The sequence below is a fragment of the Myotis yumanensis genome, unplaced genomic scaffold, assembly GCF_028538775.1.
Source record: "Myotis yumanensis isolate MYYU_CA2020_CCGP unplaced genomic scaffold, mMyoYum1.0.hap1 SCAF_6, whole genome shotgun sequence".
NCBI classification, from domain to species: Eukaryota; Metazoa; Chordata; class Mammalia; order Chiroptera; family Vespertilionidae; genus Myotis; species Myotis yumanensis.
This window is the reverse complement of record NW_027223757.1, coordinates 37,245,612-37,260,665: the sequence shown is the minus strand read 5'-3', so window position 1 is coordinate 37,260,665 and position 15,054 is coordinate 37,245,612. Positions and strand designations below refer to the sequence as shown.

General features: G+C 43.9%; 1 protein-coding gene across 6 annotated transcripts in view; it reads left to right on the top strand.

Annotated features, from left to right (window-relative positions):
- Positions 1-11,351, top strand: part of LOC139012275 (uncharacterized) — a 159,067-nt gene extending 147,716 nt beyond the window's left edge. For 5 of the 6 annotated variants that reach the window (XM_070417957.1, XM_070417958.1, XM_070417959.1 and 2 more), the window contains 4 exons: positions 94-303; positions 5,355-5,475; positions 8,699-8,826; positions 11,169-11,351. In XM_070417957.1, coding sequence (XP_070274058.1) covers positions 94-303; positions 5,355-5,475; positions 8,699-8,826; positions 11,169-11,294 — 585 coding nt within the window. In that variant the 3' untranslated portion in view covers positions 11,295-11,351. The remainder of the gene's footprint in view (positions 1-93; positions 304-5,354; positions 5,476-8,698; positions 8,827-11,168) is intronic. The other variant, XR_011471844.1, reaches the window with a different exon arrangement.
- The last annotated feature ends 3,703 nt before the right edge of the window (positions 11,352-15,054 follow it).

Genomic DNA, 15,054 nt, shown 5'->3' with positions numbered 1-15,054 from the left:
GCCCTAATGGAGGTCCCCCAACTTCTAGATCCCTGCCTTGTGCTGAGAAGAAACTGTGCCTTTCTCATTTCCTTTGGCCTTTTCCTTCCTCAGGCCCGATTGCTGGAAGAGTTGGAACACAAAACAACCCAGGAGTCTCTCCACCGGCAGCAGCTGGATTTACTGAAAACCTCCAGCATGGAGAGGCTCTTGGAAGATGTGGAGCAAAAAGAACAGCACCTGCAGCTCCTGGCTGAAGAGGCCGAGCGGGCTGCTAGACTGGGCCAGCTCCAGAGGAAGAAAACTGAGAGAGAACTCCGACAGGTAACTCCAGCGACAGGTAGCAACAACTCGAAAGTGGGTCAGGCTGCCACAGCAGAACCCTGTCATTCTTCCCGTCTTTTCCATGCCTCTCATGCCCCCCAAGGCAGTGTTTCTCCACCTTCATCACTTCTGGGCCCACAAGAAAATGGAAATAGCCCTGACCAGTTTGGCTCAGTGGATAGAGCATCGGCCTATGGACTCAAGGGTCTCAGGTTCGATTCCGGTCAAGAACATGTACCTTGGTTGCAGGCACATCCCCAGTGGGGAGTGTGCAGGAGGCAGCTGATCGATGTCTCTCATCGATGTTTCTAACTCTCTATCCCTCTCCCTTCCTCTCTGTAAAAAAATCAATAAAATATATATATTTTTAAAAATGGAAATATTTATGCCCACCCTGGGCGATTGTTCCAGCTGCTTATGTGAGAGATGATGGCTTGCATACCGCAAGGCCCAGTATCTTGGCACCTTTGTAACCACTTGAAAAACACATTTCCACCTGGTTCTGATCCTTGAACCGGGTATCCTTTAGAAAATCATGCAAGGAGTCGACCAAGATGGCGGCGTAGGTAAACACCGGAGACCGCTGCCGCAAACAACCATTTCAAAAATACAACTAAAAGACTGAACGGACATCACCCAGAACCACAGGAAGGCTGGCTGAAGAGAGACTCTACAACTAGAAGGAAAGAGAACAGCAAATCGAGGCTCAGAGGCGGCGCAGTGTGGAAAATACAAAGGTACCGAGGTGCGCGCGCAAAGCGGGCTGGTGGCTGAGGGCGCGGTTGTCGTTTTCGGTCGGGAGTGAGTCTCAGACTCTGGGCTCCAGATCCGGGCGAGTCTCTAGGGACCCAGACTCAAACGGGAGAAGCGGGATTACCCGGCATCAGTTGGAACCTGAGGGCAGCTTTCTCTCCGAGGTTTGCAGCGGCTGCCGGGGTTCTGAGAAGCAGAGCCTCTGGGAACGGGACTGAGCGTGGCCATAACTGCTCCCTCCGCCCGCCCTGTTGATCCCGCCCCGCCCAAAGCCTGCGCACAGCCATTTGCCGATCGCCTCAGGCAAAGGCTGGATTAGCGCCTCCCTAGAAGACAGACGTTTTCCGCACAGCTGATTCCTATAGCCAGTCCGCCTGAGGGTCAAATCCCCCTAGTGTTAACTACAACAATTAAGGCTTGGCTAGAACAAGACTGCGCACAGAGACCACAAGGGGGTGCACCAAGAAAGCATAAAAGATGCGGAGACAAAAAAACATGACAGAAATGGAGGATATGGAGCTAAGAATCGCAATTTTGAGGGCTTGCCATAAACTTGTGCAGAACCTCACGAAAACTAATGAGACCCTCGATGCTACGATAAAGAAATTAGAAAGTAAGCATACACGGACTGAAATAAAGAATATTATACCCAATAGCAGACCAGAGGAGTACAATAATCAAACCAAAGATTCGACAAAAAACACCCAATTGGAAAAGCAAAATGAAAAAAGAATCCGAAAGTGTGAAGATAGTGTAAGGAGCCTCTGGGACAGCTTTAAGCGGTCTAATATCAGAGTCATTGGAGTGCCAGAAGATGAGAGACAGCAAGATATTGAAAACCTATTTCTAGAAATAATGGCAGAAAACTTCCCCCACCTGGTGAAAGAAATGGACTTACAGGTCCAAGAAGCGCAGAGAACCCCAAACAAAAGGAATCCAAAGAGGACCACACCAAGACACATCATCATTAAAATGCCAAGAGCAAAAGACAAAGAGAAAATCTTAAAAGCAGCAAGAGAAAGAGGCTCAATTACCTACAAGGGAATACCCATACGACTGTCAGCTGATTTCTCAACAGAAACTTTGCAGGCCAGAAGGGAATGGCAAGAAATTTTCAAAGTGCTGAATACCAAGAACCTACAACCAAGATTACTTTATCCAGCAAAGCTATCATTCAGAATTGAAGGTCAGATAAAGAGCTTCACAGATAAGGAAAAGCTAAAGGAGTTCATCACCGCCAAACCAGTATTATATGAAATGCTGAAAGGTATCCTTTAAGAAGAGGAAGAAGAAGAAAAAGGTAAAGATACAAATTATGAACAACAAACATGCATCTATCAACAAATGAATCTAAGAATCAAGTGAATAAATAACCTGATGTACAGAATGAACTGGTGATTATAATAGAATCAGGGACATAGAAAGGGAATAGACTGACTATTCTTGGGGGAAAAAGGGGTGTGGGAGATGCGGGAAGTGACTGGACAAAAATCATGCACCTATGGATGAACACAGTGGGTGGGGAGTGAGGGTGGAGGGTGGGGTGGGAGCTGGAAGGAGGGGAGTTATGGGGGGAAAAAAGAGGAACAAATGTAATAATCTGAACAATAAAGATTTAATTTAAAACTAAAAAAAAAAAAAAAAAAAAAAAAAGAAAATCATGCAAAAGCAACAAGTACTATGGAGGGTGGATTCCTGCAAGAGCCCCCATGGCCAGCAGTGGTTTCTTTATTTTATATATTTCTTTACTTTTAATATATTTTTGTCGACTTCAGAGACGAAGGGAGAGGGAGAGAGAAATAGAACCATCAATGATGAGAGAGAATAAGTCCTTCATTTGAATTACCTCATTTAATCCTGCACGCCTCACATCGGGGATCGAACCCACAACCCAGGCATATGCCCTGACTGGGAATCGAGCCTCAACCTCCCGATTCATAGGTCATCCTTCAATCACTCAGCCATGTGGGCTGGGCAGCAGTGGTTTCTTTAATCTATCTCCAACCTTGAATTCCAAGGGCAGACTTTGACCCATCTTGGAGAGTATGCATGTCCTTGCCTACCTCCTGCTCCTGGGGGAGTCATTTAGGGCATAGACTGCTTGATTCACACCCCAGGCCCCCAGCTGTGTGGCTTTGGGTAAGGTCTGTGGCTCTAGTGTCCTCATTGGTGCAACGGAGAAAAATGCGCTCACATCGTGGGATTGGGGGGAGGATTAAATGAGGTCAGTCAAAGGAAGCACTCAGAACAGGGACTGACGCAGCTCTCTGTAAATGCTGGCTGTTTGTCTTTTTGTTGGGAATATGAAGGTGGACAACTTTGGACATAGGTAGACAGACCTGGCTTCAAATCCTGACCCTGCCACTGACTGGTTGTGTGACCCTGGGTGAGTCACTGCACTATGCTCGGTGAAGCGGAGGTGGGATATGCTGACACATTATCAAGCATGTTTCTTTCCTTTGCTAGTATTTTTCCATTGGTTTAGCCATGCCTGGCTGAGGTAGACTTATATTCTTGGGATGGCTTGGACCCACACTCTCCCCAGGAAGCCTGGGAACTAACGTACGCAGCACCAGAAAGCATCTCTGCTTCCCAAGCACTTTCCCCTCCGATGAGGAGGCAGCTTGCCCAGGAGCGCAGCGTGAAGCTGGACGCTTTCCAGCGCGTAAAAGAGCTACAAACATGTTTCCCCCGGCTCCCCGGCCCCTCGTGGATAATGAGGATCCCACACAAATCCCCATAGTACATAAGAGGAACCTTAGGCCTAATTTATATTAGGACGTTTTCCTAGCTCTGAGGATCTGATCATCTACTGGAAGTCAAACTACACTTGAAAGCATCCTCATATACAAGGAACCACCACCCTTTCACATTTGCAAGACAAGCCTGTGGCCATAGCTCTGAAAGTTTAGGGGTCTTCTTGGCTGGGTCTCTAGAAACAGGATTTGAAACATATGGTGGAATGTTTGAGATTAGCATGTGTATTAGCTTAGGCAAGCTGCTGTAACAAATTACCACAAACTGGGTGGCTGAACGCACCAGGACTTTGTTCTCCCACAGTTTAGGAGGCCAGAAGTCTGAGATCAAGGTGTCGTTCCGTTAGAAGGCTCTGAGGAAGCATCTGTTCCTTCTGGCTGCTGAGGCCTGCCTGCAACCCTGGCGCTCCTTGCCTTGTAGCTACCTCACTCTAGTCTCTGCCTCCCTTGTCACATGGGCTGCACCTGTGTGTCTCCCTGTGTGTATGAACCCTCTTCTCTTCTTATAAGGACACCAGTCATTGGAATTAGGGCCCACCCTTACCAGCATGACTTCATCTTAACTTGTTACATCTGCAAAGACTCTTTCCAAATAAGATCACATTTTTAGGTTCTAGGTGGACATAGATTTTGGGGGGGCTATTCAATCCACTGCACTATTATTACTTTTTTATATATTTTTTTAATTGATTTCAGAGAGAAAGGGAGAGAGAGAGAGAGAGAGAGAGAAACATCAGTGATGAAAGAGAATCACTGATTGGCTGCCTCCTGCACGCCCCTACTGGAGATAGAGCCCACAGCCCGTGTGCCCTTGACTGGAATCGACCTGGGGACCCTTCAGTCCACAAGATGACACTCTATCCACTGAGCCAAACCAGCCAAGGCTATTACTTTTTTATCATTAAAAACTTAGGCGATAATAAAAATAAATTTCAAAAGAAAAATTGCCTGTGATCTGTGCAGATGAGGTGCACTTTGGACCCAGGGACTCTCTGGCCAAGAACCGTGAGTCAGCTGTGCAGGGAAAAGCCGCATGAGTAAACACAGAGGCTGCCTCCGGGTGTGGGCCCTCAATCAGGGCCTCGGGCTTTTCCTGAAGGCGGGGAGCTGAGCTGAGCACAGAGGTCTGGGAGAGATCGTCTTTCCTCTGCCTAAAACAGTGCAGGGGCTCCTGCATCCAGGTCCTTGGGGCAGGGGCATGGCTTGGGCTATGCGGTCCTCTGTGCACAGGACCCTCCCCACTCCCCTTCCCCCCCCCCCCCCCCCCCCCCGCCTCCCTCTGGTAAAATAAACATAAAAGATATAACTTTGTGATTAAACACTGACTTTTATAAGGTAAAAAGGGGTCCCAAGGGCTGCCTCTGCTCTTTTTTGGTTAAGTTCTTGGCCTTCCTTGACTTCTTGATGCTCAGAAGGCTGAGTGCAGCCTGACCAGGACTTGTATTCCTGGGGTGGCCTGGACCCACACTCTCCCCAGGAAGCCGGGGAACTAACGTACGCACCCCAGAAAGCATCTCTGCTTCCCAAGCACTTTCCCCTCAGATGAGAAGGCAGCTTGCCCAGGAGCGCAGCGTGAAGCTGGACGCTTTCCAGCGTGTAGAAGAGCTACAAAGTCAGCTTAATGACGCTGTGAGGTCGTCTGTCCCGATGAGCTCACCGGGAGGTAAGCACAGGCACTGCTCTGGCCAGAACAAGCTCCCAGGCCCCAGGTCAGAGGTGAAGGAGGGTCCCAGGGACTAGCCATAACTACCCAGGGGTTATTGAGTGGGTACGCCATGCTGTGTGTTGAATGAATGAATGATACATGAATGAATTAAGTCTTCATTCTGATTTGCAGGCAGAATTTTCTACTTTGGTTCTCCTTGAGTTCCTGCCATCCTACATTAAATGGTTCCAGTCAGAAAAACTGGTCCCAGGAGTGTGTAACATACCACCTAAAGAACATTGGGTCCTTCACTGGGTTTTGAAGCATCTCAATGCCTTGGGATATTAATGAGCACATTTCTGAGAGGTTATTCATAAAGTCCACTATGGTTCTTGGGTGCTGGGAGCTTGAGGAGTTTTATGGAAATGGCACAGTCCTCTGGGCTATGCAGCCCACAAGCAGCATGGAACCGACGCCAGACCCCAGGGTGTCTCTACACTGGCTTCCTCCCCTGTGAGATGAGGACTAAGTGAAGTCCAGGTTCTCTCCTGGCTCTGACTGTCGGAAATCTCACCAAATGCCGGTCACCACGATTCGCCTCTTGTTAAGATCAGCCATGCCTCCTCTTTTCTGTTCTGCAGTGTAGCCTGGTGATTGAGTGCGGGGGCTTTGGAGTAAGGTAACCAAGATCCAAACTCGTCCCCCACACTTCTAGCTATGTGACCTTAGACCAGTTAGTTAGCCTCTTCGTAAAATGGAAATAGCTACCTCAAAGGGCTATTGTGAGGATGAAAGGACATCACGCATGTCTGGCACACAGTACAGATAGTATAGCAGCACTAAGTGTGCAAATGCCGGTTACTACGCTCTCATGTCTGTGTTGTACTTTTATGTTTCCTTCTGACCACTTACCAGTGGGGATGATGTGAGAAAACACAGCCTTTCAGAGACAGAAAGATCCGTTTCAAAGATCAAGATGACAAAGATCAAGTTACTTTGGGTTTACTGAGAGCAGGGCTGGGCAAGCCCAGGGGCCCTCCCCACTGCCTCTGTGCCTGCAGCCTGGGCCCTGACAGCAGGCTGGCGTCCCTTGCCCCAGGCACCCAGTCCAAAGAGGAAGAACATCAAGAACATCCAAGGGCCCTATTTTGGCCACTGGCCCTGAGTGTGACGCAGTCCTTTCCACATGCCCTGGATTTTTGTTTCCCCCCCTCCTCTTCCCCTCTGCCTTTTTAATCCCTTTCTGGGTTAATGTGTGTCATGTAACTGCCACCCCTGTCCTTCAACACCTGCATAATTAGGAAGGAGAGCCATGGGGCATGAGGAAGGTGGGGGAGCCCGAATTCCCAGGACTGGGGGTGTAGCAGGAGGAAGAGAACCTTTTTCCCAGGAAGCAGAGGTAGAAGTCACTCCCAGGCTCTGCCCCCATCTGTGCCCCTCTGCAATGACAGGAGGAGGGTTAGCTGAGGACTTCCTGCTTGTAGACTCATTAGAGGGGAGGGACTGGGTCACACCAGTCTGTTCAGTACCCAGCACTCCAAGGGGACAGGTAATGTCACCCACACTACCAGTGCCACAGGGTAAGTCAGCGGGAAGTGTGGGGTCTCTCCTTTCTGCAGGGGCGGCAGCAGCAGCCTCCCTGCTCCCCACATCAGAAGCCGAGCCTTGGTGAAGGACCAAACTCTCCTAACTTGGCATTAACATGGATTCCCCTAGGAACTTGCAAATCCTGAGGAACTATCGCTTGTGCCAGTACAGTGATTCTCAAAACACTTCAGGGGAAAAAAGGAAATCAGTTGACTCACAAAACTGTGAGATAGTCAGTAGTGGACTGGCTTCAGTTAGTTTGATGAAGGTTGGAACTATTCCTTAGTTCCAACTTCTCCCTCCATCGCTGGGCTCTGAGAATGCTGAGAGCAGAAAGGAATGCTGGGAGGCAAGATGCCACCACCGCGTAGCTTCCATCCTCTGTTGAGCAGGATGGGGTGTGGAGATGGGACAAAAACAATTGGGCTCTGGGCTCTGCACCCAATTCTTCATTTTATTTTTATTTTTTAGAGGGAGAGGGAGGAAGGGAGGGAGAGAGAGAGAGAAATATTGATGTGAGAGTGCAACATTGATCAGCTGCCTCTCGCACAATCCCTACTGGGAATGGAGCCTGCTACCTTTCATTGCATGGGACAACGCCCAACCAACTGAGCCACGCGGGCCAGGGTTATGTGCCCTATTTTATTTATTTTTATTTTTTAATATATATTATTTTAAATATGTTTTTTATCAATTTTTAGAGGAGGAAGGGAGAAGGATAGAGAGATAGAAACATCATCGATTGGCTGCCTCCTGCAAACTGTCCACTGGGGATCGAGTCCCAACCTGGGCATGTGCCCTGACCAGTAATTGAACTGGTGACCTCTTGGTTCCTGGGTCACCACTCAACTGCTGAGCCACATGGTCGGGCTCTGTGCCCAATTTTAAACAAAGCACTTAAGACAGAGACTAAGCTGCTTGGTGGGCTTCGGCTCAGTTCACACAGTTTTCCCCTGGAGCTGAGGATGGGTCAGCCCACTCTCTCCTCTTTGCAGCAATTATTTTAAATATTCCTGGTCTCTTCAAGCCTTCAGACACTGTCCTTCTCCCCCATTTCACAAAGAAGTTACAAGCCTCTCAGATGAAAACTCCCTCGACTTCCTGTCCCCAGCCTACCTACATCGATATTGCTGTTAAATTTAAAAAGGTGCCCTTTCCTTCCTCTGACCAATCCTGCTGCACAAGATCCCATATACCTCCTACCTTCTCAGGGACCTTGAACTCATCGTTATCTGCTTCCTGTCTATACATCTATCCATTTCCCACACATCTATTCTTCTAATCTTGTAATCAGCAATTATTGAGCATGTATGTGCCAGGATCATAAAATCCATTGTAAAATAAAATTAACATCTATCCAGTTGCATGAGCCAGAAATCTTCTCCTCACCCTGCCAACCCAGTTAATTACTAACTTGAAGATCTCTCAGTCTGTCCACTTCTCCACACAACAGTCCAAGTCACCCACCATCTCCTTCTCTTTCACTTGGTCATGTTACCCCTTAGGCAAAAGACTCTATCTAGGTTTTGACATTTTTGACTCAAAATTAATGAAGCTGGATTATATGCCCATTTTAAGCTTTAAAATTTTATAAATTACATCTAGGTCTGTACATTGCAATTAGAGATATAATTTAGCATTTTTAACATTATAGGCCTTATATCCCGGGCTCCGTACTCCCTCAGTTCTGCTTCCGCATCATCCAGATACTCCCAGCAACACCTTTTAAAGACTAATCTTATGGGCAATAAAATAACAGGAAGGATTCAGAGGCCGAAGACTGTAAGTAATGATAAATTTGAATATATATATATATGAAACAACGAAAAATGTAGATATTAAGTTATGGTTTTAGGGTCGCTTCAAACTTACATTAAAAATTATATGTCAGAATCTTATCTAGGTGCTTCCTTAGGTCTGGATAATAGGATTTGTCCATCAATAGCTGCTGAATCAGTGTTTGTGGAGGGAAAGAGGGCCCAGGGCTTCCTACTCTGTGGTCTTGCTGATGTCACTCCTCAGGAATAAAATTCTGATATTGAAATAATTAAGCCTGAGAGCACTTATTCAATTACAGTTCAGTAAATACGCGTAAAAGTCAGTTACGCTCTGCCTCTCAATTCCCTCCCCTTTTTTCACTCATTTACAATAATCAGCTAGTAGCATCAGATTCTTTATCTGAGTTCCCTGGCAGAACAGAGTTTCAGAAGTCAGTTTAACACACGTGAGAAATCTGCCCTCCAAAGAAATTCTTGGAATGCAGATTAACTTGAGGTATAGCACATACTTGAAGATTTATTAAAAATATTTCAGCTCTTAGTTCATGTGAAACAGCATTTACATCCTCACCCACCGCCTTCTTTGTACTACTTGAATACACATTACACTCTTGCTCCAATGTCTTTCAAGATCCCCCCTAGAGATTTACATACCTAAAGAATTCTAAGTGTTATGCTAGTGAAATGAAATCAGAAAAAGACAAATGCCATATGATTTCACTTATATGTGGACTCTAATAAACAAAATAAATAATCAACAGAAACAAACTCATAGATAGAAAATAAACTGATGGTTGCCAGGTGGGAGGTGGTAGAACTGGGGGAAAAAAAGGTGAAGGGGAATTAGCCACGAGGATGTAAAGTGCAGCAGAGGGAATAGTCAATAATATTGTAATAACCACGTATGGTGTCAGGTGGGTACTAGACTTATGGGGTTATATAACTGTCTAACCACTATACTGTACACCTGAAACTAATGTACTATTGAATGTCAACTGTAATAGAAAAATAAAAATAATTTTAAAAAATTCCTTCTCTCTTGAGAAAAATTAAATAATTCAATCAGCCGAAACCGGTTTGGCTCGGTGGATAGAGCGTCGGCCTGCGGACTGAAAGGTCCCAGGTTCGATTCCGGTCAAGGGCATGTACCTGGGTTGCGGGCACATCCCCAGTGGGAGAGGTGCAGGAGGCAGCTGATCGATGTTTCTCTCTCATCGATGTTTCTAACTCTCTATCTCTCTCCCTTCCTCTCTGTAAAAAATCAATAAAATATATTTAAAAAAAAAATAATTCAATCAGAGAAAATATGCTATTGTAAGGCCACTTTTGAAGGTGTAATTCCATGGCTCATATCTAGTTATTGGACTAAATGTTGTTGCAGTATTTCTAAAATGCAGTTAAGAGGCAATACACAGAGAGGGAAGAAACAGGTCAGGAACAAACCCGATTGAGACCCTTGACCAAGTAGGGCCACATTATTAATGCTCACCGTTTGCTTGACTCACCAATCTCTGTGGAGTCATCTCTGACCAAAATGTGAAACTCTACTATTTGTCTGCTTGTTTCTGAGAAAGCCTTTTCCAAAAGGAAGCAACATTTAGTTGGTGTGTATGGGACCACAAGGGCTTTTAAGATGAACTCCATCCCCATTTCACTCCACAAAGCAAATGTTTCTACCATGGGAGATCACAGCTCTATGGTTCAGAAAGCTGCAAAGTAAATGCATTTAGTGGGGACCCACTATGTTTGAGAGATTTAGAAGGATGATGTGATGGTCTAAAGCTAATTGTGGGACATTATCCTACTGAAAACATAAATCCTAATAATGAAGAAAGTGTCTTGTGGACCCCTGGCTTGTGTACAGTATAGAGACCCCATGCAAAAAGCCGAAGGTCCAGGAAAGGCAAAAAATTAGTTGGAACTTCTTCAAACCTATGTAAGGTCTGACTTCTTAAGCAAGGCTATGAGACAAGTCAGATAAAGACAGATGGAAAAGGAATTTATACATGGCTGGAATGTAAGAACACCAATGATTTTTTACAACAAATAAAAAAGTACTGCATTAACACAAATGATAAAATATTAAGGAATTTTTAGATTACTCCAAATATGGGCTATCTTTTCTTCCTTAGCAGGAAATGGCTTTCCACTGATGGATTCATTCTTCACCAGTTCTCTTTATGACAAGTGGCAAAATATGTACAAGAAGGCACACTAAATGGCCTAATCCAGACCGGACAGTGATCTTGGTCTCATTAGTAACAGTGACTTTTAATGATGCTATAACACGAATTATTCATCATCTTCCTTAAAAGCTCCAATATCTATTTAATATTTATATTGCAGGTACCTACTAAACACAAAAGAAGGAATGACGACGTCTTCCTACCCAATGTGGCAGAAAATGTTCAACTTTCAGCTTTTCAAGTTCAAACAGCTCCATCCAGAATCCCATTTAGACCCGATTGGTAATCATAAATCCTTTCCCAACTTTTATTTCTATAAGCACTTAAATAAAAGTGACTCTAAACTCCATTAACCCTTTGATCTAATATTTATTATCAGTGCTGTGAAGATAGTGTAGAAGGGCTGACATGACTATACCTTGAATGTCCCAGGTGAAGTAGGACGTGGCCTTAGATTGTAAAACGTAAGCATTGGTTTGCATAACTACCATGTGGGCCTTGCCTCTGGCCACCCAGCAGCCTCTCCATCTGGGTTCCAGAAATACTGACTAGATGAAATAGCCAGGAGAGAGGGCATTTCTACTAAGCATTATCTACTAACAAGTGGAAAACTAAAACAGGTTAATCCAAATAAACTTCCAAGCGCTTATTTCTATGTTTCACTTAAGAACATCATTCTCTCTTAACAGGTTTTTTATTCTTCTACAAATGCCAAAACTCTCTTCAGAGTTTTATAAATTTATAATCTACATCTTTTTATTCAGACAAGAAAATCTATCTTGGGTAAAATAATAAATAACTAGATGAATGGAACAGAATAGACCAGAGAAACATATTTATATACATAAATTTATATATATGTATATATATGTAGCTTTTCATAATTAAGAAGGTTGAGTCTATCTGAAGTAGATTAAATCACCTTACACTATACACAATGAGTTTCAAATGGATTAAACATCTATATGCACATACACGTGCATAGACATATACACAAACTTATTTCTGAAATATATAAAAAAACACAAACCAAAAGCCAAAGGAATATTGATGACTTTGATATCAAAGCTAAAAATTCAACAGGACAAGATATGGTGCCAGTTACCAATTTACAAACCTCTCAGCTCCAATTTCATCTTTGTCTGCTGCGAAATAATTAATATGGATCCTGTATTTCTCCTCTGCCAACTGGCAAAATGTTAAGCTTTGTCAGTAGAGGGTGCTGGAAGGATCCTGGGGGAGAAAGAAGGGTTTCTCTCCCAGGTTCTGGGGCCTCCTTTGGGCAGGCAGGCTTCTGCAGTGCACATGGCTTTTGCAATGCCCTGATCCAGTGAATGCCTATAATGGTTTTCTGACCTCATTGTTGAAGGGATAATTGGAACTTCCCCTTAAAGACTTGAAAGAAAGCTAGGGCAGTGGGCTCTATCACATCACATCTTAATTCACCACTTTGGCCCATGCAGAAAATAGATGGATCTTGGAAAATGACTAGGAACTACCAAGCCCACACCTTAACCAGGTAGTGATTCCAATTGTAATTGCTCTCCAGATGTGGTATCTTTACAGGGGCAAATGAATATGTCTCAGGCACTTGTTATGCAAATATAACAGCTTTTGCTCTACATCAAACTGCAAGGACCACAAGAAGTTGTTTGCTTCACTCTACAAGGCTACTGTATGCCTTTAAATTCTTCCCTGAAAGCTTTGTCAATTCTCCTACTCGTGATTATATTCCATAAAATATATTGGTTCACTCCATCAATAATGCTGATATCATGAGCAGAAAATAGTTAAGTACTTAGGTATAAGAACTAGAGGGTGAAAGATAAACCCTACAAAAATTCAGAGTCTTTAGCCTCATGAAAATTCTCTAGGGGTTCAATGGTTGAGAGAATGTCAAAATATGCCCCTTCAAGATGAAAAACAAGTTGCTTCATCTCACTCTATGTATCATGAAAAAAAGCATGGTACTCAAAAGGCCTTTTTGGATTTTGAAGGCAACATATACCATATTTGAGTGTGATGCTTCAACCCACCTAGAAAGTCATCCATAAGATTACTGATTTTTGGTTGTTAATTCTCACTCAAGGATAGTTTTCCATTGACTTTTAGAGAGAGTGGGAGGGGGAGAGACAGAGACAAACATTGATGTGAGAAACACATCTATTGGTTGCCTCCCACAGGTACCCCAACCATGGCCAGAGATCAAGCCTGCAACCAAGGTACATGCCCTTGACTGGAATCAAAACCTGGACCCTTCAGTCGTTGGGCCGCCACTCTATCCATTGAGCCAAACCAACCAGGGCAAGATTATCGATTTTGAGTGAGGACCAGAGTTAGAAAAGGCTCCATTGTGATTTTGAGTTTCAATACAATCAGCTTTGCCATGCTCCTATGATCCAGCAATACTAAAGATATTAGAAAATGTCCTGGCATATAGGAACACTGTACAAAGCCTCTGTCAAAGCACCAGTTGGAGAACAGGCTGACCCCTAAGATTTTGAGCAAACCTATGCACTCTTCTGAAGGTAACCACCCTCCTTTTGTGCCTTGGTAGATAATGCCTAACCATGGGATACTGGGTGATCATGTAGCCTGAGCTTCCCATAATAACATGGGTGCTGTAAGGACCCACCTAATAAACTTGAGCATGCACAGATTGCTTTTCACTCCATAGGCATACAAAGTCATTCCTTCAACTATCATTTCTAAGGCTCTATCACAGCAGCAATCTATCATCAGTGGAAGTGGTATACATTCAACTTAGCTTGCTGGGTAGGTCTGAAAGGTACAAGTGGCTTCCATTGAACATATGGCTCAAACTATTTCAACACCAACTCCTGTTGCCTCCTCTCTCTGGACTTGGGTGTTACTAACAATTAGCTAGCCAAGAAAGAAAAAAGAGTCAAGCTTGATTTATGGATAGGTCTGCATTTGTCAGTTCAAAGCATGACTGCATTTCTTATCCCAGCAACCCCAAGGGGTACTTGGTTGGAGGTCTTAGTTCCTAAGGGATTCTTTAACCAGGAGTACAACCATGAGTCTATTGATATAAGATCTCAGTAGAGGCTGCCAGTTGGCTGTCTTGGGATTCTTATGCCACTAAACCAATAGGCAGTAAAAGGCATTACCCTACTGGCTGGAATGGTCAATCCTGAATACACAATGTGAGAAGACAGAGGACATCATTCAAATGCTGGAAGCAAAAATGTCAACCTAGATTTTTATATATAATAAAAATACCTTTCAAAAAACTAAGGCAGACACACAAAAACTGAGTTAATCAACAATATCTGTACCATCATAACTAAAAATATTAAAACTTAAAGGACAATCTTTAGGAGAAAGGTAAATTACCAGTAGCAAATTAATGGAGAGCACAGGAAATAGTAATTACATGATTGCCAAGTACACAGGACTTTTTATCATCTAAAAAAACTATTTTGAGCCCTAGCCGGCTTGGCTCAGTGGATAGAGCATCAGCCTGAGGACTGAAGGGTTCCAGGTTCGATTCCAGCCAAGGGCACATGCCTGGGTTGCGGGCTTGATCCCAAGTAGGGGGCGTGCAGGAGGCAGCTGATCAATGATTCTCTCTCATCATTGATGTTTCTATTTCTCTCTCCTTCTCCCTTCCTCTCTGAAATCAATAAAGAAATATTTTCTTAAAAAAAACTATTTTGAACCCCATTCTTATCAAAATAATAATCTGTCTCTAGCAACATTTCAGGATATCTTCAAGCTTGGCAGAGTTTTATATTCACCAAACTTAACCATATATAAGACTAATATGAAACCAAAAGTTCATACTTTCTATAGCAAAATTATTAAATCCAATCTTCTGGTTTTTAGGTATATGAGGGAGTATTATCTCTTCTAAGTCCAAATTCTGGGATGTAATATAGAATATAATCTTGGCCAAAACATGGACCAAAAGTACCAAACTTCACGTACTAGCCATGTGGCTTGATACTACTTATACAAAGTACTCTAAACAGAAGCCCAATTTTACTCTACATGCAATTTAAACTAAAAGGCAGTTATAAGCT